The sequence below is a fragment of the Haemaphysalis longicornis genome, unplaced genomic scaffold, assembly GCF_048455015.1.
Source record: "Haemaphysalis longicornis isolate Haplotype H1 unplaced genomic scaffold, Haemaphysalis longicornis Haplotype H1 scaffold_1, whole genome shotgun sequence".
Lineage (NCBI taxonomy): Eukaryota > Metazoa > Arthropoda > Arachnida > Ixodida > Ixodidae > Haemaphysalis > Haemaphysalis longicornis.
The window spans coordinates 53,718,311-53,742,396 of NW_027526203.1; the positions used below are offsets into that span (position 1 = coordinate 53,718,311).

The 24,086-nt window shown below is 49.8% G+C and overlaps 1 protein-coding gene across 1 annotated transcript in view; it reads right to left on the reverse strand.

Moving 5' to 3' along the window:
* Positions 1-24,086, reverse strand: part of LOC144170435 (homeobox protein Nkx-3.2-like) — a 63,336-nt gene that overhangs the window by 30,232 nt on the left and 9,018 nt on the right. Inside the window, exon 2 of the mRNA XM_077700271.1 lies at positions 4,064-4,221. Within this exon, the coding sequence (XP_077556397.1) occupies positions 4,064-4,221 (158 nt within the window). The remainder of the gene's footprint in view (positions 1-4,063; positions 4,222-24,086) is intronic.

Sequence of the window (24,086 nt, forward strand, 5' to 3'; positions counted from 1 at the left end):
CCTAGCCATAGACAGCTTTCCTGCAATAAAGAATGCAGTATTTAAAACTAAGATAGCAGCCCCGTTTCTATACGCCTCGAGCGCGGCCTGTAGGGGCGCCACTGAAATCCCCCTAGCGGCCCGTTTCGAAAGCAGGCGCGGGAGTCCCCGGCCCGCTCCCCCCTGTCGCCGTTGCTTTTGGGGCTCGTTCAAGACAGCGATTTACCGTTTGTCCGCGTTCGAAATACCGAATAACGTGGAGCAGGCACTCTGTTTGCAAGCCTGGTGTGTTCACGAGAGTATAAACGTTTATGACGCGATCTTAGAAAGATCTATATGAGCGCGGGGCGTGTGTCACAGGCCGGCGTCCCGAAGCGAGCATTTGCATGCAGCTGATTGCAATCTGCTGCCCTGAAATTTAATGGCAGTGTCTCCGTAAGCAGCTGTTTCCTCCGATGGTCATGTTGCGGCCATACACACTATGATGTAAATCGACTTTGTGCACTACAAAATGCAGCGGAGCACTCATACCTGACAGCACGCAAGTTACGCTTGCCAATATCACATATCAGATATTGATCAGTACCCTGAAAAAGCCAACGCGGCATAAATTTCGCAAACATTGTACCAAAGATGTACGATGGATAATGCAAAATTACACTCCGGAGTCAGCACACGACGACAAATTTAATGCTGGGTCGTCTTGTCCCGAGGTGAGCGCTGTCAAAGAATCATCTGGTACATTTATCCTCCACGAGAAGCGCGAAGATGGGCTTATAGAGTAATCCGCGTCCGCGACCAAACTCTTCTTCGAAACATCGTCGTATGACACAGAGAGACTGCAGAATGTAGCATAAACCTAAATCAGAGACCCTTATCAGATACGACACTCTTCCAACGAGCCCGTGTGTACGAGATTTGGGCGCACGTTAAGGATCTCCAGGTGGTCAAAATTAATCCGGAGCCCTCCACTACGGCGTGCCTCATCGTCTCCGTTGCGTCAGCGCGATAAACCCTGCAATCAGTCAATCAACTCTTTCAACGACACCTCGTATTTCTTGTGAACTGCCTACCCTGTATTCTTCAAAAAATGCGTCCGCCGAGTGATCAGCCATTCGTTGAAGGCGAAAAACAAACGAAAAGTGAACACGCAGCTTGTGTATGATTACTAAAACGTCCATTCGTTGATTTCGCTCCGCATTTGTAAACAACGATAGTTGAGCGTCCTCCTCCTCACCCCCCCCCCCCATTGTCTAGCGAAATATCAGTGCATTTCGCATATAGTTGGTCTGGTGAATACTACCTTGCTCAAACAAACGTCTTTAGCATTTCAGAAGCTGCTCTCGGTTTTTTTTTTTTTTTTTTTCATTCCCGCACGACTATTCTATTTATTCCTGACTTGCAGACCATTCATTTTCCCGTGGTTTCATTAACATATACCTTGGTTCTTACTATAAGACATGAGTGGGCACATATCTGACAATGCACAGCCTTTGAGTGTACTTAACATTTTCGCGTGGCTTATATTCCAATAAAAGGCACAAGTTTTTGTCAGCTATTGGGTTATCACATCCCCGAAACATATTTTTCTACGACGTACATATTCGAAGCAAAGCCGCATTTGTTTTCTGCGCTGCAAAACGAACCAACCTCTTATAGTGCCAATGTCAGGTCTAAACGCGGTGACAATAAATAGAATTCACTTGTGCTGACGTGTTCGAAGGTGACAGCGGTGAGATGCTGCTGCCGTCGCCGACGACCGCAAGAGCGGCCAAGAAGCGCGCAGAACCGCCTCCCCGGGTAGCTCTTGTTGGCGTTCGAGCGCTCTACCAAGACGCAGCTGTTTTTTTAAGCACCCTAAACGTGCAGTTAGCTTACAGACGTCACCATAACAAGTTGTTTAGTGCGCGGAAAGGCAAAGAGAAGCGAAAGAGAACCAAAACACTGCGTGACCACCTATCAGCCACGCAGCGCTAATCCCGCAAACGCCGCGGAGAAGCGGCGGCAGGCGGCGCAGCGATCGCGAATCTCGAGGCGTATATATCCTTTGTCAGAGCAGCGCAGAGCGAGCAACGCATCTTCACCCTCGCCCTCGGCCGCTGAAGCGTGTGTGAGCAAGATGGGTTGCCCAAGGAAAGTGGCCCCTGGCGCCAAGCGCTGAATGTGACAAGCGTTGCCATTTGAAGCGAGTGAAAAGACAGGCCAGCGAGCGTGGTTGGACGCGCATGCGCACATCGGTGTCTCGACACCAGATGTGCAACGTCAGATGTCGCGGCGATGCATTTTGCCACGCGCTCGCATGCCCCGGCTTATTTGGACGCCGGGTGTACATGAACAGTTGTGTACATTCGACGAATCCACAACGCAATAAGACAAGCTCTGGAACCATCCCATTTACGGACAGCATTGAATGACTGTGTAGCAGTTAAAATTGTAACGGAACTGGTGGAGTTGATTGCAAAGGCACTGCCGGAAGTGTAACAGATATCAAGCACCCCGAGCCAAGAGGTACTTTTCCGCGAGTGATGTGCTAAATTTTTTTTCCGTGTTAGTGTGATTCGTTTTTGTTCTTTGCAGTGCCCGGGGCTGCAATACCACATTCATAGAATTTTCTAGTATGGTGTGTGCAGTGTGTGGGGCTGCCAAATGTGATTTAAGCACATTGTGGTAGCTACCGTATTCTGATTCGGTGTGTGGGACTGGAGTTCTCTCGTACAAGCGCAACGTGCACTGACTGTTGTCTGTCTTTTTCTTATGCAGTGTGAAGGGTGTAGTGGCATGCTGTTTCTCTTCGCTTTTGAAACGTTGCGAGATATGCTTCGACAAGCTAGTCATAGGTGCCACTTTTTTGTTTGCTGGTGTCAGCTATATAGCGTTGTAGACCGTTTTTCGGGACTGTGTGATGCCAGATAGTATGTCCGCTGTTTACCTTTTCATTTCGCAGTGTGCGGGGCTGCCTTAGTGTGTCTGTTTTATTTGTACTGATTCTGATTTACTTTTGTCATTGGTGCTTCACCAGTTCGCTATTAGTTTGCTGCCTGATATTTGGGTAAGCGTGGAGAGTTTGGTTTTGTGCTAAGTGTCACTGTTTTTTTTTCTCATCTACAAATTGGTTTTTAAATGCGAAGCATCTCTTGCTCTCGGCTCTGTCGTCCATCCGTCGTCCGTCCGCACCTCTCCCCCTCTCCTCACCAGCTGTGCGATAGCGCGCGTGCTACCCATCACCGAAGCTGCGCGATAAGCGCGCATGCGCGTCTCCTCTCTCATCTCCTCTGCACTCCATCTGCTCTATATAATAAACCCGGTCCGCGCGCCACTCCCTCAGTTGCTGCCTCGGTTGAGTCACGCTGTGCCGCCCGGACTTCCGTCATTTTTCGTTATTTGGATACCCAATCTCGTAAACGTTTCGGAACCTCCGAGATGCTTTGCATCAACTGAGGGCTCCCTCGCGGGAAGGTGGTGTCATTTTTTACATAAAAAAGTACCTTTGTGCTTTCGCTCCTTTTCATTTATTTTTTATTGGCTGTTAACCTGCCATAGCTTTGCTGGAGCGGATTTCTTTCCCTGATTGTTTTTTATTATGGGGAACACGGAATCAATAAGGGAATAAAGGCGGCGGACGGATAAACCCAGTAGCTTCCGCTGCTATACGCTGCCCTATAGAGGCGCCAACTATCGGCGCTCATTAGCGTCATGACACACTATTTCGCTTCACCTCTCCTAGACGGCAGCACCATCAGAATAGAGAAGTTAGAGGGAAGGACATACGGCGCGTTTGCACAGCTATCTGGGGATGACTTCATGGCTGAGTTGGCAGAGTGTTTCGCACCTCCCGTTGCGGCCAGACTGATCGTGGGCTCGAATCATAGCGCCGCCGCGCCAATGCAACTTTCTCTGGTGATGTGATTTCCGAGACGGATATGACCTCGGTGAGGTTTTTTGATTCCGGCATAAAACACTTTCGTGCTAAAATTGCTTTACACTACCCAACAGTAACGTAAACAGTAAGGTATAGGAGAACACAGAGCGTTAACAACACGTTAGCAGTGCAGTCAAACGGCAGCCTCACGTGATGATTCCACACCTGCGTTTCGGTGAGCTTAAGCACATGCGCCAGGTCCGCCCTCTCAGCTCCCGAGAGGTAGCGCTGGTGGGAGAAGCGGCGCTCGAGCTCGAACACCTGGGCGTGGCTGAACGCCGCCCGGCAGCGCTTCTTCTTTGTCTTGGGGACGGCGGAAATACCTGCGAAGTGCGGTTCGGTGGCATTATTGAAATTTCATTGCTGCATTTCATTGTCTCCGAACCAACAATGTGTGTTTTATTTGATGCAAGATGGGGCAGGTGCGACATTTTTACAGGGCACCTCCAGCGAGCAATTTACATAGTTGTGTCTGCTCTCATTTATTGTTTTTGTGAAAACGCGATTCCAGTCCTCCGAGCGCTTGAAAATTCTGCGCTTGTCACTGGCTGGTCACTTGTCGAGGTCAGGCTGCCTGACGTTCTACCCAGTCTGCTGACCCCAAGGACGCGGGTTTGGTTCCCATCCGCGGCGGCAGCTTTTCTGATGGCGGCGAAAGACAAAAACGCCCACGTGTTCGAGATTTCGGGGCACGTCAAAGATCCCCAGGTGGTCAAAATTAATCCGAAGCCCTCCACTACGACGCGCCTCATCGCCTGTGTAGCGTCGGGGCATCAAACCCCATTGGCGGTGAGCGCGAACACAGGCGGCGCTGCGAAGCGCGCCTCCGTGACGTCAGCTTAGGGATTCGCGCATTTGTCGTCTGCTTCACTCAGGATCACTCTCCCTGCTGTTTCTTTGCGTTCAGTCAACGTCTGATGCTTGTCCGCACCAGAATTGGCGTGTGGGTAACTTTTTATTATAATAATAGGCTTAAAATCGCAGCTCATGGTGTCAATTAAAGTATAGTTTTGGATACCGCTACGGGAGAAACATTGCGGGCGCCACCCCATTCCTTGCGAAGCCGGTCCTGTGCGGAGCGCGAAGAATCGGAGCTAGGCGTCAGCTTCTCATGTAAGCATTCGAAAAAAAGGAACAGTCAGCTGCTAATAACCGACAACAGCGAAAATGGAAGACCAAAACAAATTCTAGGCCTTCAGGGCTGTCGGCTTCGGCAGAACGCATCACGATTCTCGGTAATCATATGTAAGGTAAAACAGTTTTTGCAACCTTGCCGAACGCTCGAACGCGTTTTGTCACATCACTTTACGTTGTCAAGGCATGAAAGTTTGCCGACATGCACTATAGACTGCAAAAACTGTAGGTTGAGTTCCTCCAAATAACCCAGTGTGTATATACGCGCGTGCTGATTCTATACCAGTCATCTAACCAGTATGGAGGTTTATTGAGCAAAACGAGTCACGTCTTCGTTAAATTTATAGTAACACATATATGTTTGTTAAGTCCTGGAGAGATATTTCGGAATATTTTGCACAGCCACATCTTCCCGATATTCGGATATGAGTTATAGGAAAACTGCACTCAAGAGGAGGAGGAGGAGGAGTAAGGGGAGGAGGGGAAAACTTTGATTAACAAATAAATCGATCTAGTTAGTGGGCCGGGTCCTCAGTCCAGGACAAGAGAGTAAAAATAATTTTCTTCAAATCATAGAACGCTATCCCGAGTAGAATAGGATTTGTTCTTCGCGCCTGGAAGGGTTGAAAAGCAATAAAGAGCTACTTGGAATTCTTCTTCGGTTTCGAGTCTTGTAATATATGCAGGTATACTATTTATTACGTTAGTTTGCGAGTATATCATGCCTTCAACACCGTAATCATGTCATCATTGTTCGAGTTGAGAGTCAGTTCGTTATGATAACGATATAATTACGATAGAAATTCGGAGCACGAAAGCCGCCTTCGAGTACTGTGGACCACGTTGTTTAGGGCGCGATCGCGGTGGCGTAGCACAAACCTTCTCATTGTATTTGCATGTGAATAAACAAAGCGCGCTGCGGATATGTACCTTCTTGCACGCAGCTGTAATGAAAGCGAATTTGTGAAGAAGGGAATGTATGCCATACAAAATGAAGGAAATATCCACACGACCTTTGTGAGGCTCCCAAACACCCCGAAACCTCCTAATAAGAATTTGGTGACGGCACAGGAAAATTAATGCGTTGGGCAGAAAAAAAAAAGCAAGAAACATTAATCCGATACAAGACAACAACGAAAGAAACAGAAGAAAGCCTGCTGTGCGATGAGCGTGTAGAGGCCGCTGCTTGGTACGTAGTATTAGACTGTTGAGTCTTCATAGGAGCATCTCAATAATACTGCAGGGAAGCCTACGCATTTTGAATACTTATCGAGAAGCTCTGATCGCTGATCCTCGCGAATAAGCAAGAAAGGACGAGCTACACATGATCTTCTGACCGATACTCTGAAGAAAGTTGTTCTCTATCTCTTCGTGTGTTGCAAACTTGTGGGGGATACAGCTTCAAATTATTCAGATGCGTCAGTAGCTGGCAAAATAACTGAGTCGCTAGAAATACGCTCTTTAGCGCACTACAGCAACGAAGCGGGCGATTTCTAGCCCAGGCACTGTTGCCCCTCACAAGCGGAGTGTAGCAGACGACAGCGGCGCGAATCCCTAAGCCGACGTCAGAGCTAGGGGGCGCCACTCAAAGATCTCACCGCCAATAATAAATCAGTCTAGATGTGCACCGAGCGGAGAAATATTTACAGTTCTTCTCGCTTTGCTCCGCGCGGCCCCGAGACGCTAATTTCGTTTCATTTCCCATTTACAAGCAAGGGCAGAAGGTATTTGCTTGCTTCGCTACAAAGCATGCCCAAAAGTAGCTACAAACATTTAAAGCTATCTGGGGGAAGGGAGGAGGGGGGGGGGGGGCTAGCTGGTCATTTGACATGATGATGCGCTAGCAAGGATGGACGGAAGAAAGCAGAACAGAACATCGCGCAGACTGGTAAACTGAATCAAACTGGGCATATATCCTACACGGGCATATATGCTACATCCTGTCGGCAGGTGAACAACACACAGAAGAAGGAAGACTAAACACGCATTCACTATACACGCACGCAGCCCCATACCGGTCAATTGCCATAAAAACTTTCTTTAGAAGGTAAAGATATCGGCGCAAAACTTATGCACTCATCGCCCGCACGCTCAATTTGTCGGGCTTCTATAATCACGCGTGTAATTAATACACCACCAGACTAGTCGATGCATTAAAAGCTCTGTGAACACAGAAATAATATTTGTAATCCTAATAATAGGCATCTCGCTATACATTGGGATGATTTCAAATGTTTCCTTATTTTAAACAAAACCGAGGAGATCGCTAGGAGCCATGAGTTGAAACCCGAGAAATTGCACCTGCGGGCGATGAGTGAATAAATGTTGCTTCGATATCTTTATCTTCTAGAGAAATTGCATTTCTTGATAACAATTGACCGGTGTGTGGCTGCGTGCGTGTACAGTGAATGTTTGTTTAGTCTTTTTTCTCCTGTTTGTTTCCAACGTGCTGACTTGTATATGCGCGTGGATAATAAACTCAGTGTGATAGTGTGCGCTGTGTTCTGTCCTCCTTACTTCCGTTCCGTCTTTGTTAGCGCATTCATTTTCACCATACAAACATTTAGGCGGGTGAAAAGAGCCTTCCGTAATCGAGCCTGCCGAGCTACCATTTAGTATGAGGGCCACATTCTGGAAAATGTCCCCGTGTTCAGACGGCACCTGCCACTGATATCTGAGCATACGTTTTTAGCGTAGCGCTCGCCCTGCGATGGCTCTGCAGCCGGTCTCCAAATAACCTGCCTTCACGCTAATTGTCACAACAAACGAAATATCCAACCTGCGGTGCACCTTACGCCGCTGCTAATGTGTCGCATTCAAAAATGAAGAGGAAATAAGTCAGTTGAAATTCACCAAAAATTTAACGTACACACAAGAGCGTTTGAACCAAGCCCTGTTTTCATGCAAACGTTACGCCAACCCTTTCCGCCGGGGGTTTGGGGGGGGGGGGGGGGGGGGCATCGTCTGGTGTAGGTGGGCACCCAGTGTAGAGATACCGAACTGATCCCGTTACAGCCCCAGCTTGGCAGCAGAAAGCTGCTCACGCGGCTTCTGCTCGCGGTTCTCCCCCGAACTCTGTCCAGTTCAATGAGGCTGACCTGGTTCTGCCCCATGTGCCCGCACAAGAGCAGAAAGCGGCTTTTGCTGCCACTGCTCCTGCATCTATGTCGAGTGCTGCGGCCTCGGAGCGAAGTGGGAATTTAGTGTGTGGGGACCCTTGTTTCTCTACGCCTCGTCTGCACATGTTTTGGCGAGCTGGAAGCCGCCACATTGGATAGCTGGCCCGTCACTGGAGTCATGACCTCTCCGTGACCCCATGTGACGGGCCGAACCTGCTCGCCATGAACGTGTGCGCGAGGGCGCTGGGGAACGGGGACCAGCTTGTCGCTTTCCTTCGCCCCACCCTTTCCCCGAACCGGGTGAGATCTCTCCCCGGAGCCGACCTGCGCGTTCCGCTGTGGAGTCGACTGGGGTACTTGGTCGGAATCGGTTCGTTCGGGCGTGCATACCCCCATTGCCCCAATGAATGACAACCCAGTTGGCTCCAGGGGACTCTTGTCGGAGGTTCTGTCCTGAACGGTCGTAAGGGCTGCGATGAAGGGTATCGGAGTCTGAGAACCTTCCGCTTGAGCGAGCGAATGGAGCATTTGTCTTCACGTGAGCGACAGTCGTATTGTCTGGTATGTACCCTGTACTTGCTAGGTAACAAAGCCTTCAATGACGGCTAACGGTGCGACACTGGACGAAAACAAGAAAAGGGGGAGACACAAACAAGCGCTGACTTTCAACTGACTTTATTCGAAAAAAACACAAATATATACATATGTCGCATCCTCACAGAGCATGTGGGAAAAGAAAAGAGAGTTAAAAAAACACCCTAGCTGCTGACACCTGCGGAACAGATTATAAAAAATTACATTTCAACCTATGCTCAGATAAGACATCTCTTTTTCATGCAAAAGAACAGAAGGCTGACTGGCACAATCCGTCGACCATTTAATAATATGCGCAGCCTCGGCCAGCTCCCGGGCCGTCTGGTTCTTATGAAAGAACAAAATCAAGGTGTCGGGCAAAACGAGGTGTGCAACTGCACTGCTTGCAATGTGCCGACAAGTGGGAACTTGCAGCCCCTTCGATTGAATGGACTTTTTCCAGGCCATTAAAAGCGCTCGTAGCGGAGAATGCGGAAAGCACATTTGGTGGCTCTTTTAGCCTTGGTTGCTGGTGACTGTTGTCGAATATTTCTAACCACGGGGCACGCCTATAATGAAAGCTCGAAGGATGGCTATGCATGCTCTACGCCCTCCGCTTTTCTAACTTCATGCGCAGAGTTAGCTGTTTAGGTGCGCTGTTGACAAAATTTAATACGATTTCTTATGCCGATGATTCACCATTCGATGACTTAGAGCTTCAGCAGCGGCTCCCGAATGCCAACCAGTATCCATTTGGAGTTGGGCCCGGCGTCCCTACGGCATCAGTCAGAAGCGGTATTTGCGATAGCAGCGAGACACCAAAAGTAATGGCGGCGCCTGCAAGCACATGCGCTGATATAGGACGTGGAAAAGGTCCGTTGTAATGTTCTCTTAATCGCGCGTTTTTTGTGAGGATGCGACATATGTATATATTTGTGTTTTTTTCGAATAAAGTCAGTTGAAAGTCAGCGCTTGTTTGTGTCTCCGCCTTTTCGTGCTTTCGTCCAGTGTCGCGCTGTTAGCCGTCATGGAACGGTACCAACTAGCCTAGCGTATAACACTTCTGCTGTTTATTTCTTGTACAACAGCCTCTTTTTCTTGTTTTAAATTTTCTATTGCTAACCCGGCTCTACTGGCTTCGCTCATTGCTGCCTGCGCCGTAAGGTCCAGGATGGCGTCGTGGCACATTAGGCAAGGTACTTGCCCAAGCGAAATCCAAGCGTTGTGTGCGTGGTTACAACCTTCCCCGGACCACGCTCGACGGTTCTGCCGCATTCTTCGTTCGGAATGGTGGCACCAGGTTAGGTTCTGCAAAGACTGTCTGGCTGTGCAGTGCGGTTCAAAGGATCGTCAAAGCCCACGGAATAGACTTTACCAGGACTGGTGCGCTTCCGCTGACCAAGTAACGGAGGCGCTCTGTAACATCGTCCCGCCTACCGTCCCAACCAGGACAAGATTCATTCCTACGCAAGGACAAGTGGTCACGCTGGATGACGTGCAGCTTCCAGAGCCTCATCGTCAAGTTCTGCAAGTAGGGCCAAAGTTTGCCTTTGAGCTCCGCTTGTCGAAAGTGGATAAGGTCAGCCTGGCACGTGACCTCACCCGTCTTGTTCCGGCGGGTGACAAGCAGCGCTGCATCTAGGAGTGCATGGATATCGTTGAACGGTCTACAGCTAGGCCTGGAAAAAGCTTAAACTGGAACGGTATGGTGGATTTCCTGCTGAACAATGACTTGAGATTGCTTGTTTCGGATAAGAGGGCCAATTCCTTGTTTTAGCGGAGGGTATATCTGTGAGAAGGCTTCAAGAGCAGTACAGGTCCGCGCAGAAGTAAACGAAGCACGGGAGCGGTGGCCCCATTGCATCCCTGCGCCGCGTATGGGCGCCGACGGGAACCATGAAGGGCCGGTCAAAGAGTGTGTTCGCACTTGCCCCCGCCGCCCTATCTGATATGTTTAATCGCCGCTCTGCTGGCGTGTCATGCTCGGCGAGACGGTCTTCAAAAGGCAGCGCTGGGCTATACAGGGGCGCTGGTTGCACTAACGCTCGCAAGCATCAGCGGCGACCGAATCCGCTGCTCATGAGCTGGAACATAGCCTCCTTAATAACGTCTCGTGCCTGCTCAGTGCCAGAAATTCCGCCGTTCTCTCTGGTGGCGCCCTAATCCCAGGTTCTCCTGTGTTGGCAAGGGCACGGTCACCATTTGCCTACACACCTGGCAACAATGAGTGGTTTAAAGAAAGTTGTCAAGGCCATTTGTAAACAAAAAATACGTCTTGTATAAAGGCGACTCAGGCTATAGCACTGACGGGCAACTCCTGTTTGAACAAAAAAGGTTATATAAATTTACGAGGCCAGAAATAAAACCATCTAGCTAGGGTAACGCTAGAACTTACCAGTGTAATTATAAAAGAGGGTCTTTCTCGGGCTACCTTGTCCGTTGATAAATAATTTAAAGCAAAAGATTTTTTTTCTGCGCTTCCCTCGATTGAGCCAGAAATGTTACGGGTGAGTTTACTAGTGGGTTTGTGACCCACTGGGAATTGACCGGTTATGCGGTATGTGATTGGTGAGGGAAGAATAAATGTACCGGGGAGAAGTAGCGAGAGAAACAAGCTAAGCGCATGCTGAATCTTTATCCTAAGCGTATATAGGGGCTCTTAAATACTGAGCATCGCCTTGAGCTAAAGCTTGAAGTCGTCATTCTTTGCGCAGCTGCCAGGCATTGCCGATTACCACGTCGTCAATATATCTACTAAACGTGCGACAGCAACATTTCGCGGAGCAGCGGCGACGGAGAAATAGGGAAGGGATGGAGAACAGTGGGCGCGTTCGCTTTCGGGGACCGTAAAAAATATTAGCCGCAGAACAAGACTTAATGAACTCGTAAGTAAAAAGGGAAAGCTCAAGTGTTTGGACTTATTGAAACAAAATTTAATTAGTATGACTCAATTATCACTAAACACCAAATCAAGGATCATTATTTTTCACTTATCAACTTATCAACTTTTTAGTTATCAGCGGGAGAAAAGTTAACTGGCTCTTATCGCAGTGACGAAAGAGTAAGAACAAGCTCCGTGAAACACAATGCACACATGAGGACGATATCTAAAGAAAAAGAGCGGAGACAAAATGAAATTAGAGTGCCTCAGCTAACAACCCGGCTGAAAACTTCTGAAGGGGACGCTGAAAAATATTGAGTTACGTAAACACAGAAGCAGTTAGTGCGGCACTTGGCCAGCTGACACTGCCTAACACGGCCGTCGGACGCATTGGACTCGTCTGACACAGCACTGACCAACTGAGCTATGCGACGTGGTCACTTACATAACCAGGTTTTAACATCGCGCTCTGCTCTGTGTTCACTAAAGAAGCAGATTCGCCACTTCCCTCGCCACCTGCTACGACATTACCGATAATGGCTCCAGTGGAATTTTCTGTTGCTGGAATTTCGTCCCTTATCGACAGACTTAAACTTTCATCATCGGCTGGCGTAGACAACATTAACTCCAAACTGTTAAAAAACACTAAACAAATTATTGCAGTGTATTTTTCGATGCTGTTCTCATTGTCGCTTGAAACAGGAATGTTACCAGACGACTGGAAAGTGGGAAAGGTCATTCCGGTCCACAAATCAGGTAACAAACAGTCACCCCTAAATTACCGCCCCATTTCACTAACCAGCGTCTCATGCAAAATCATGGAACACGTCATATACACTCACATAATGCACTTCCTGGACACTAACAATTTCTTTCATTCTGCCCAACATGGCTTCCGTAAATCTTTATCTTGTGAAACACAACTAGCGATATTTACTCATGATGTGCATGCTAGTCTTGACCGTAACCTCCAGACTGATGCAATCTTTCTAGACTTCGCTAAAGCTTTTGACAAAGTACCACACAAACGCCTCTTACTAAAACTTGCCCAGTTGAATCTGCACCCCAAAATTCTAGCATGGATTTCAGAATTTCTTGCTAACCGTTCCCAGTTTGTCGATATTAAAAATAACCATTCTAGCTCCCTCTCGGTAACATCGGGCGTCCCCCAAGGGTCTGTCCTCGGACCCCTTCTGTTTCTAATATATATTAACGATCTACCCATGCATGTATCTTCTCACATCCGCATGTTTGCCGACGATTGTGTTCTATACCGCAAAATTACTAACCCTTCTGATCAAACTGCGCTCCAAAATGACCTTAACCGTGTACAGCAATGGTGCGACCTGTGGTTAATGGAGCTTAATCCCACTAAATGCAAACTCGTTTCTTTTCAACGCCAGCGTAATCCCTTGTATTTTTCTTACGTAATAGCTAACTCGACTCTTGAACAAGTTCAATCCTATAAATACCTAGGCGTCACCTTAACCAGTGATCTTTCATGGCGCACGCATATCACGAACGTCATATCATCAGCAAACCGATCTTTGGGTTTCTTAAAGCGCCATCTGCGTCATGCCCCACTGGACGTCAAACTTCTCGCCTATAAATCTTTAATCCGAACTAAACTAGAATATGCGGCTCCCATATGGAGTCCGCACCAGGTATACTTGATCAATGAATTAGAATCTGTGCAAAACCGCGCCACTAGGTTCATTCATTCCTCATATTCATATGACATAAGCATATCATCCCTTAAACGCGAAACTGGTCTTTCAAATCTTTCACTGCGCCGCCGCATCACCAGCATTTGTTTGCTACACAAGTTTTTCTACAGCCCTCTTAATCAAGCACCCTACATCGCACCACCGACGCGCATATCTCACCGCACTGCCCACCCGTATCAAATTGCCCGTTCACATGCTCGCACTACTACTTTTTCTGCCTTTTTTTTTACCCGTGTAGCAGTGGACTGGAATGGCCTTCCCTGTGACGTTCCGGCCATCACGTGTTCATCAACATTTAAAGAGAAGGTCACCACGCACATTTCTATTTGACGACCTGTGAACATTTATCTGTAACCCACCCCTTATGTAATACCCCCTACAAGGGGGTCTTTAAGGTATTAAAGTGATGTGATGTGATGTGATGTTTGTGGAATCCTAGCTTGCGTTTTAGGAAATGATTAGTATGAACCCAAATGAAAAACGGCAGGTATAGAAGTCCGGCCAGAAGCAAGGTACGAATACAGAACTTCAGCGGCATTGGAGCGCCATCTATGAAAGTGGGCGATAAAGAAGATAAGCAAACGGCCGTCTGTGAGATGGTAGCAGCAGCCTATCTTTAGTTTTAAGGCCCTGCTCTGAATACATCCGTGGCAACGTCATTAAAACAGACGATTTGTCGGGAGAATTCAAATTTTGGATTAAAATGTATAATTTCTCAGTGGATAAAGCATCGTGTGCAACCGGACATGCGCTGAAGGCACTATAAAACACCAAATCTTTCGAATAAAACAAACTTGTGTTTTGTCTTATCGGGAGGGTCTCAGAGGGAGAACGCTGCATAAATATTGATAGTAATTTTGTCCGTACACGCTCTATACGTTGACGATTTTATCTGCAGGTTCCCTTTCAAACAATAGAGGCAAGTGCTCTGAATAGTTTTACAAATGAATGAGAAGACCGGAAGTCTCGGGAAAACCTGCACACAGCTCCAATTGAGCAAAGCGTCCGCCGAGTGAATTGAGTGGTACGAGTCGAGAAAGTTAAGGCGCTGTCGAAGAGCACGCCGAGGTTTTTGATCGCGTCAACTATAGACACGGTAGCGCCATAAATACTGGAGCAAAGGAAAGTGTAGTTCGTTTTTATGCTATAAGACATGACCTTTGTTTTCGTGGAGATACGTTTTCATCTGTTATCTGAGCACCACTTGGAAAATGAGGATATATCTTGCTCCAGGGGAACGCCGTCATTAATGGACACAATGCGTCTGAATATATTGATTTCGTCAGCGTAGAGAAGGAAAGAAGACCGCTTAATTGCAGCTGACACATCGTTTATAATAATAGAGAAGAATAGATGGCCCAAAACGGATCCTTGGGGCACACCGCTTGTTGATCTGTACAAAGCGGACGTTTGCCAGTTAACGCGAACTGTACTGAACCGATTGTGAAGATAAGTACCCAGCCATGCCAATACAGGTGTATTGGTGCCCGACTGTAAAAACGTATCAAGTAACAACGTGTGGAAGACAACATCAAATGCCTTGCTGACATCATAGTAGACAACGTCGAACTGGCCCCTATCAGAAACTGCAGCCGAGGCCTGCTCTATGAAACAGGCGCGATTAGTTGTCGTAGACCTTCCCGATATAAAACCGTGCTGTTTGCTTGTAAGATTTTGTTCACAACTTGAAAACACTCGTGGAAGGCTATCTCAAACAGTTTGGAACAAGCACAAAGGGGAGAAAGTGCTCTATAGTTTTTTGCATCAAATTTTGCGCCTGCTTTGAAAATGGGACGCACTCGAGAAATTTTCCACCCGCCAAAGAATACGTTTGTTTTTAGGCACTGTATGAATATCGCAGTTAAAACAGGTACTGAAATGCTAGAACCTTGTACGCGATGTTCATTTCAGTGTCATCGCGCTGACCATACGTGGTACCAAATTGCAGCACAAAATGGTTTGCGACATCATTAAATTCTTTCCCAGATGAATTGACACGTACGGCGGATATGATCGTATGAGTTAATCTTACGGGACCAAATGTTTCTCCAAAATGTTGCAGACTGGGAATTTCCGCCGCAATAGATTTAAAATCCGGCTATTGGCAGATCCCCATGGACCCTAACCACAGAGAAAAAACAGCCTTCGTCACTCCGGACGGTCTTTTTGAATTTAACGTGATGCCATTCGGTCTCTGCAATGCGCCAGCGACATTCGAACGGTTCATGGACACAATTCTCCGCGGCCTGAAATGGGACATATGTCTGTGCTACCTCGACGACATAGTAGTCTTCGGACGAACTTTTCACGAGCACAACGCACGACTCGAGACAGTCCTCAGCTGCTTAAAAGGCGCCGGATTGGTGTTGAACTCCAAGAAATGTCATTTTGGTGAGCGTCAAACGCTGATTTTGGGACACCTTGTTGATAAGGATGGCGTGAGACCGGACCCTCAAAAGATCGCCGCTGTTGAGAGATTTAAGCCACCCCAATCAGTGCGAGAGCTCCGTAGCTTCTTGGGGCTTTGTTCATACTTCCGTCGTTTTGTGCCCCGCTTTGCAGATTTGGCGTCTCCCCTCACTAGCCTCTTGCACAAAGATACAGCCTTTACCTGGACCGCCGAGTGTGAAGCTTCGTTCTCCCATTTTAAATATCTCCTCACGTCGGGCCCTATCTTTCGTCACTTCGACCCTGGCGCTCCCACCGAATACATGCGGACGCTAGTGGTGTTGGACTTGGTGCAGTGCTCATCCAGCGGCATAGCAATGCTGAGCATGTGATCGCTTACGCCAGACGTTGCCTCAGCAAAGCTGACCGCAATTACACAGTCACCGAGCAAGAGTGCCTGGCTGTGATCTTCGCGATCAGCAAATTTCGTTCCTATACGTGTACGGCCGTCCCTTTACAGTCATCACCGACCACCACGCGCTGTGCTGGTTGACCGGCCTCCGTGACCCTAACGGCCGACTAGCAAGGTGGGCCTTAAAGCTCCTAGAGTACGACTTTGTTATTGCCTACAAGAGTGGTCGTCGGCATGCAGACGCTGATTGTCTTTCCCGGATGCCAAATGCGTGCACTGATCGGGAAGAAGACCATTTCGACGACTGTTTGGGAGCTGTAGACACAGAATTCCCCGATGTTGCTACCTTCCGTTCAGAACAGCAGAAAGACCCAAGCATCCAGCACCTCTTCGCTGCTGCTGCTGATCCTACGGCTCCCCGGCGCTACTCGTTGCATGATGGGCTACTCTACAAGATTAACTACATGCCTAGGGGAGCGCGTTTTCTTCTTGTCGTGCCAAAACCTTTGCGTGCTACAGTTCTACGCACCATGCATGACGATGTTACAGCCGGTCACATGGGTTACGTAAGAACTTTACACCGTACCCAAGAAAGATTCTTCTGGCCGAAAATGCGCCGTGAAGTTCAACAATATGTCTCGAGTTGCCTCCGATGTCAGCACTACAGGCGCCCTACGAGCATTCCATCTGGGCTATTGCAACCTATAACACCTTCTTGTTTCCCCTTTGACCAAGTCGGCATTGATTTAATCGGACCGTTTCCACGCTCTTCGACTGGTAATCGCTACATCATTGTCTGCGTCGACCACCTGACGCGTTACGCAGAAACTGCGGCTGTCGCAGCTGCGAAGGCAGACATCGTTTCGACATTCCTGCTCCGGTTCGTCATCCTTAGGCATGGTGCTCCCCGCGTGATTATCAGCGACCGTGGACGTCAGTTCGTCGCTGATGTTGTGGAAGACTTGCTGCGTCTTTGTTCAACTCACTTTCGTCACTCGACACCCTATCATCCCCAGACAAACGGCTTGACCGAGCGTACCAACAGGACTCTCAGCAACATGATTGCGATGTATGTTGACTCTCGCCACAAAAACTGGGGTGAGATTTTGCCGTTCATGACATACGCTTATAACACGGCCCAACATGAGACCACTGGCTACAGCCCGTTCTATTTGCTCTACGTCCGTACACCTCCTAACACCCTGGATACAATATTGCCCTTCTCTTTAGGTCACGACCCATCCGTTTCGCTCACCCTCTGTCTTGCTGAAGAAGCTCGTCGCCTCGCTCGTTTACGTACCCTGGCCTCCCAGGGCCGCTCAAAACGCCTTTACGACAGTCGGCACCGTGCGGTTTCGTACGCTAAAGGCGACATTGTATTGTTGTGGACGCCTGCACGCAAACGGGGCCTGTACAGCAAGTTCTTGTGGCATTACATGGGACCATACGTTGTCGTCAATCGGTTGAGTGATGTCACCTACGTTATCTCGCGCGTAACGACCCCTTGACGGAGAAGCTGCAAGACTGAACTCGCCCACGTCGCCCGGTTGAAGACATTCTACCCTCGCCTGTGACTTCCTCGTGCCTCGCCCGACGGGCTTCGTCTGCGAAGGGGGAAATGTCACGCTCGAAACTGTACAGCGCTAGACTAGTCGCGACCAATCCCCAAGCGGGGTATGCGTCAAGGGGTGGAGCAGAAGAGGAAGTGGAGGACGAACCGCACTCGTACTGACCGCAGGATCGGTGGCCGCCTCCTTCAACGCTCTTATTCCTATTCACGGTTTTAATTAAACCCTTTGCACCGTACCGTAACAATATTCCGAACTCCATACCGCAGTCCAAGCACTCCGACGCAACACTGCACCGGGCCCTGATCAAATCACTAACACTCTTCTCCGCCACCTTACCGAAGACGCCATCGAACGTCTCGTACAACTGTTCAACCACCATTGGGAACACCACACCATTCCACCTGCCTGGAAACATTCCAATATCACACTTATATCTAAGCCTGGCAAACCCCTATCCATTCACAACCTCCGCCCCATTTCCCTTACATCCTGCTCTTTGAACACGTTCTCCAAACCAGAATGAACTCATACCTAGAGAGTACGCAGGCCTATCCACCTAACATGCTTGGCTTTCGCGAGAACCTCTCCACCCAAGACGCTCTCCTTCAACTACACCACGACTTCCACCTTCGCCCACCCCAACGCGATCACACGTCCCTCCTCTCCCTTGATCTCCAAAAGGCCTTCGACAGAATCTTAGAAGCCATCTCACGCCACAACTTAGGCACCCATTTCTACCACTATGTATACAACTTCCTCTCTGCCCGCACCGCCACCACACGCCTCGGACACACACAATCAGCTCCTTTCAACATGCCAAACAGAGGCACCCCGCAAGGTGCCGTTCTATCCCCCATGCTTTTTAATCTAACACTCATACCCCTTGCCCGCACCCTCCTCACCATTCCCACTCTCCGCAGCACGCTTTATGCAGATGACATTAACATCTGGGTGCACTCCGGCTCCGACTACCATATTGAGACAACTCTGCAACTTGGCTTCAACACGGTTCTCCACCACTTCGAGCCCCTCGCTCTTAGCTGCTCTCCCCAAAAATCCGCCCTTCTCATATTCACCCCACCCCACTCCAAACCACCACCGAGCCCCCCTATACAGCTTTACATCCGCTCTACCCCAGTCCCCCACGTCTCGCAACTCCGCCTCCTGGGGCTTACTCTTACCGCCCAGTGCCCACACTGTAATACATTAAACGCTACACCACGCAGACTACACACCTCATCCGGCGTATCGCCAACAAACAGCACGGCCTCAATGAGCAGGATCGTCTACGGCTCGTGCACAGCTTTCTCATTAACCGTCCTATGTATCACCTCCCTTACCTTCGTCTCACACCCACCCAACTTAACCCACTTGATACCCTTTTGCGGAAAACCTATCGACATGCACTACTCCTTCCTCCCTACACATCCAATGACAAACTCCTAGCCCTAGGCGTCCACAATACCATCAGAGAGCACCTAGACGCTCACCAACTCACGCGGCTAGCCTCGTCTCCAACAGGGCACTACATCCTACAAGCTATTAACACCACGCCCCCCCCCCCCCCCCCCACTCCCTACCCCTCCCACCCCCATACCAGCTCACATCCGCGCACACATTAAAATCCGCCCTCTCTCTAGACACATGCACCCCACATACCATGCAGCTCGCCGGCATGCCCGAGCAGCCGCGCACTCCCACAAATACCCCCAGCGTCACACACCCTCTACACCGACGCCGCTCCGTACCCCGAACGCCCCGCGCACTGTGTTGCAGTCATCGGACATAACTCCCCTCACAGTACAGCTACTGCCACCATTCCAACCTCTAACATAAAATGGCGGAGGAGAAGGCTATTGCCCTCGCGCTTTTCCAGCGCCCCACCCCCCCTGTACGTCCTCTCCGATTCGCAGACAGCGATCCGCCATGTTCTCCGGGGCAACATCTCCCCACAAGCCCTGAAAATTCTGACCACCCATCCCCCAACCGACACCGTGTGCCTGGTGGACTCCAGCCCACACAGGCGTAGGCACTAATGAGGTGGCGAACGTACGTGCTCCTGAACTAGTAGACCGGGCCACCGCGTCATCTACGCCTACACGCGGTGCCCCTTCCGGTAGCCCCGCCGGGCTCCTGCATTACAGAGACATCACCCTTCACTACCACCTCCTCCGCCGCCAGTACCCTCCACCACATCCCCAACTCACCCTAGACGCAGCTCACTGCCTACGCGTCCTCCAGACCCACACCTTCCCACACCGCACTTAGCTCATTCACACCCACCCACACACACCTTTTTGACTCCCCAACATGCCATGCCTGCGGGGCCCTCGACACGCACTATCATTCCTTGTGCGAGTGCCCAGCAGACCCCTTTCCCCCCTTCCCCCTCCCTCTGGGAGCAGGCGCTACGCGACCCGGAGGCATCGAGTCAAGGCTTGATGACCACCCGGGCCCTGACGGTCGCGGCGGCCCTGCTTCTTGCCATTTGAGGACCTTAATCGGGTGCCATATGACGTTTATGTGCTCGTAGGTTTGTTTAGCTTGTGGAAGTGCCGCATGACTGATCGGCATGCTGAACCCCCTAGGCCGACCAAGTGCATTTTTCGGGAACAGGCGGCGTTGGTACGGAGCGTTTATGTTGCGCAGAGTGATCCACCAGAGTGGCTGCATCTTTTGGATGTGTGCGTTTGCTTGCCTGAGTTTTGAATTGGTGCCGACCTTTGTTAAACTGACGTGCTTAACCTTTGCTGTTTGTCAGTGTTTATATTGTGTGTCAATTATCTTGGCTGACTTCTCTCTAAAATCTCCATGTATTAAAGAAACAGAAAAATAGCTCGTGGCCGAGTGGTCTGAAGCACTAGGATTATTCTTTTGCAAGTCGCAAGTTCGAATCCCCGAGGGTACATGCTTTTTAGGGGCGAAGCTCCTAAAGCCGTGGGTCTGTCCACCCCTTGTGTCTCGTGGTACGTGACCGCCTAGTTCGATGACTCACTCGCAGGTGGCGCTACGTGACCGCCTAGTTCGATGACTCACTCGCAGGTGGCGCTACGTGACCGCCTAGTTCGATGACTCACTCGCAGGTGGCGCTGGTGTGAGTGACGTCATGATGACGTCACTCGCACGTGACTGACACTATAAAAAGCAATCGCTGTTGACGCGCTTCCTCTTTCGCAACGAGTCACCGGATGGAGGAGGTGATTGTGACAAGGCTGCGGAGCGGAGGTCGCGCAGGGCGGCGGCAGCGCGCGCTCGCCGACAGGATCCCGCCGTGCGCGAAAGAGAGGCCGAAGCATCTCGTCTAGAAAGTCGCGCTTAAACCGCGCGTCGGCAGCTTCGGGCTGAGCTCGCTTGGTGCGTTTTGCAGCCGCCTCGCGATCTCTCACTGCATCGGGGTTTGCCTGCCGATACGAGCGCTTGCTTGCAGCCTCACGAACCCTACAACAACAACAACAAACGAACAAGAACAAAATAAAAGTTGATTTGTACAATGTACGCACACAGTCTTACGTCTTTCTTAATGATGTAATGGGCGAACTTTCACGGGAGAGTTACGGTTACCGATGATCTCCCCCTCTCAAGCTTCGCCCCACTTATCATCATTCATTCCGTGGATATGGCGTGATTTTTTTTGTAAGTTGATTTTTTCGTTGGCGGCCGATGTTTTCTAAACTTAGTTCGCCATTTTTTGGGCCGTAACGTTCACAGCTCCACGATCGTGTTCGTAGAACGCGCGCAGACTGACACTCACGCGCTAGCTAGTTCTCCTTGCGTGCTGTTGCCGCAAGCACCGACTACTTGCGGGCAGTGGGCACAGGCCAGAATCAGCAGACCCTTGGCCTGGTGCGAACACGCTTTTTACGATACAGGCATGAGTGAGGCAAGCTCCAAATATGTGGGAAAAGTGCATGGCATTTGAGCGTCTGCGGTGACACGGAGGCAGTAGCGGTCCCAGATATTGGTTTTGGGGGGGGGGGGGGGGGCGAATTTTTTCTCTTTTTTTTGGGGGGGGGGGGGGGGTGGGGCGAAAAAGAACCGCTCCCCTTTTTGCACCAGTTCTGCGGAGGAGGTGATAACCATGCGGACGTGTGCGCCTATGCGGTGTAAACCGCTTGCACACAAATGACTTACCGACAGAGTGGTTTTTGGCCCCCCTTAGGCGGTACAACGGGTGTAGCCCGAAAAAACCCATTCCCGTTTGAACCCGCCACGCTTGAACCCATTCCCGAAATGCCCTTCCCGTTTTACCCGTCCCGTGTGCGCCCGTTCCCAAAACTCCCAAAACAACGGCTGGCTCGAGCCCGCATTTGTGACGGTCGCAACACGTTTGCGAACTCGCATGAGTGGGATGCTTTAAAAAAAATAATCTGAGGACCTCTTTGGGGGGAGGGGGTGGGGGTGGTCACCCCCTTTTTCGCTGTGCTTGGTCAATCACTGTCTGCGTACCAGCTCGCCCGTTTTATATGCGCTGCAGGGTCTCCGTGCGACAACGTTTAATGACCATTGGATATCGATTCACACAAAAGATTGTGTGGTGCGTGTAGCGCTGCTATTTTGTGCGGATTACGGGTCGTCGTCCGCGCTGGGAGCGTGTTTTGCGTTGCTACCTGTAAGTACCGCGGCCCTGACTGTTGCGCAACAGGTGCAAAACTAAAAAGAAATCGTTCTGTGTTATTGAGATAAGCTCGTTTTTTTTTTTTGTACGTTCGGGGAGCCTTATCCTGGCATTTCATCATCAGCGCTTTTATCTTGGAAACATCAGCTTGTTTTAACGGTGGGCTGCGGCGTGAGCGTTGCAGGTGACCGGCGCTAATGTTACTTGCACGCCTTTTTAATGAAATGAACGCATTTTGAGACCCCTGTCGTGTGCGTTGCTTTGAAGTGAAGGTTACTGTCGGGAAAAAATATTTTGAGACCAGCGTTTAGCATGTTCAAGTTTCATTTCGGCGTAGCGTGCTCTGTGGGGTATCGATCGTCTTCGCAAGCGGGCCCTTATAAATTGCCGCACTGACTCGTGACTCAATTCGTAAGTATAGAACTGACTACGTACACACAGCGTTCATCAAAAGTGACCTAGAGCCATACTTCTTTTGTGCCCGGTAAGGCACAAAAGAAGTATGTTCAGTGCGAATGATCTAAAAACTTGCACCTTTTGGCGGTTTGTGTTCACCCCGGGTAGGATGTCCGACGGAACAGCTGTTCTTTTAAGTCACTGTCTTTTCACCGCCGGGAATGAATGCAAAGCGCTTCTGGTCGGCTTTTCATGTCTGTGGCGATTTCTGTGCTGTTATTTTCATTTCCGACTGAGACATGCCTGATACACTCTGCGCTGAACTGAAGTGTACCACAGACCGAGTTCAACGTTCCTTCAAAATTTTAGCTTTGATATCCAGAGCTTGCGTTGGGTTTCCGGCTGCGGAAAGGAATGCAGGCTAATGCCTGATGTGTATACTTCGTATATTTCCAGTGCCCCACTGCGCATAATTTTCCCGTACATTAAAGCAATCCTGTTTGACCGACTAGTGCCATATAGAAACCCATGTATTTCTGTCGTTTGTTTGCCCTCTATCGAAATTTGACCGTGGCGCTCCTATAGGACGCTTCCCCCCAAGCGCTGTAGTTCATTCCTGTTTCAGCAGTGAATCAATGCTGTCACTCTGGTCGAGTCCTTCACTGTAACCTCGCCCGTCGGGGCATTGTTCTTTGGCTTCGGCTCATCTCTCGCCATGCAGTAAACGAGTTAAGTTTGCTTACGACTTCTGGTCTTCCTCAAGACAGCAACACTGGTTGGCCGCTCCCTTCACCGCGCTATCACACGCATGTCGGAGGCGACGGAGCTTGGATCGGGTACGCCTTCCCGTGTGCAGCAATGGGTTGTCAGCGGCTGGATGACAACATTGCAACAGGCCCCTTTGGCCGTCTCTGGCGCTGGAGCCTGCGCGTCCGAGAATCCGATGTAACCATCGTTTACAAATCGGTCAGGAAACATTCGGACGCCGACTGACTGTCACGCGCTTCTGTTGAACCGCCGCCATAGGATTCCGACAAAGACGGCGCGTTTCTCGACATCGTGACTTAAAGAAGTGTGCCGACTCCGAGTTGTGCGTCATGGACGACTACCGTGAAGGACGGAACGTCGCCGTGCCAAGGGCCTTTAACCCCAACTCCACTTCATTTTGCCTGAAACATTCAGAGCTATTGAAGAAGTCCGACCCTACGACGAGAACGAAGTACCTTCTGGTCATCCCCGCCGGGCTCCGCGAGGTAATTTTTGAAGAATGTCATCACTAACCCTCCTCAAGGCACCTCGGCACGGCATGTGCACTCGGAAAACTCGAGACGAAATGCTACTGTCCTGGCTTTACATACAACGTCACCAACTA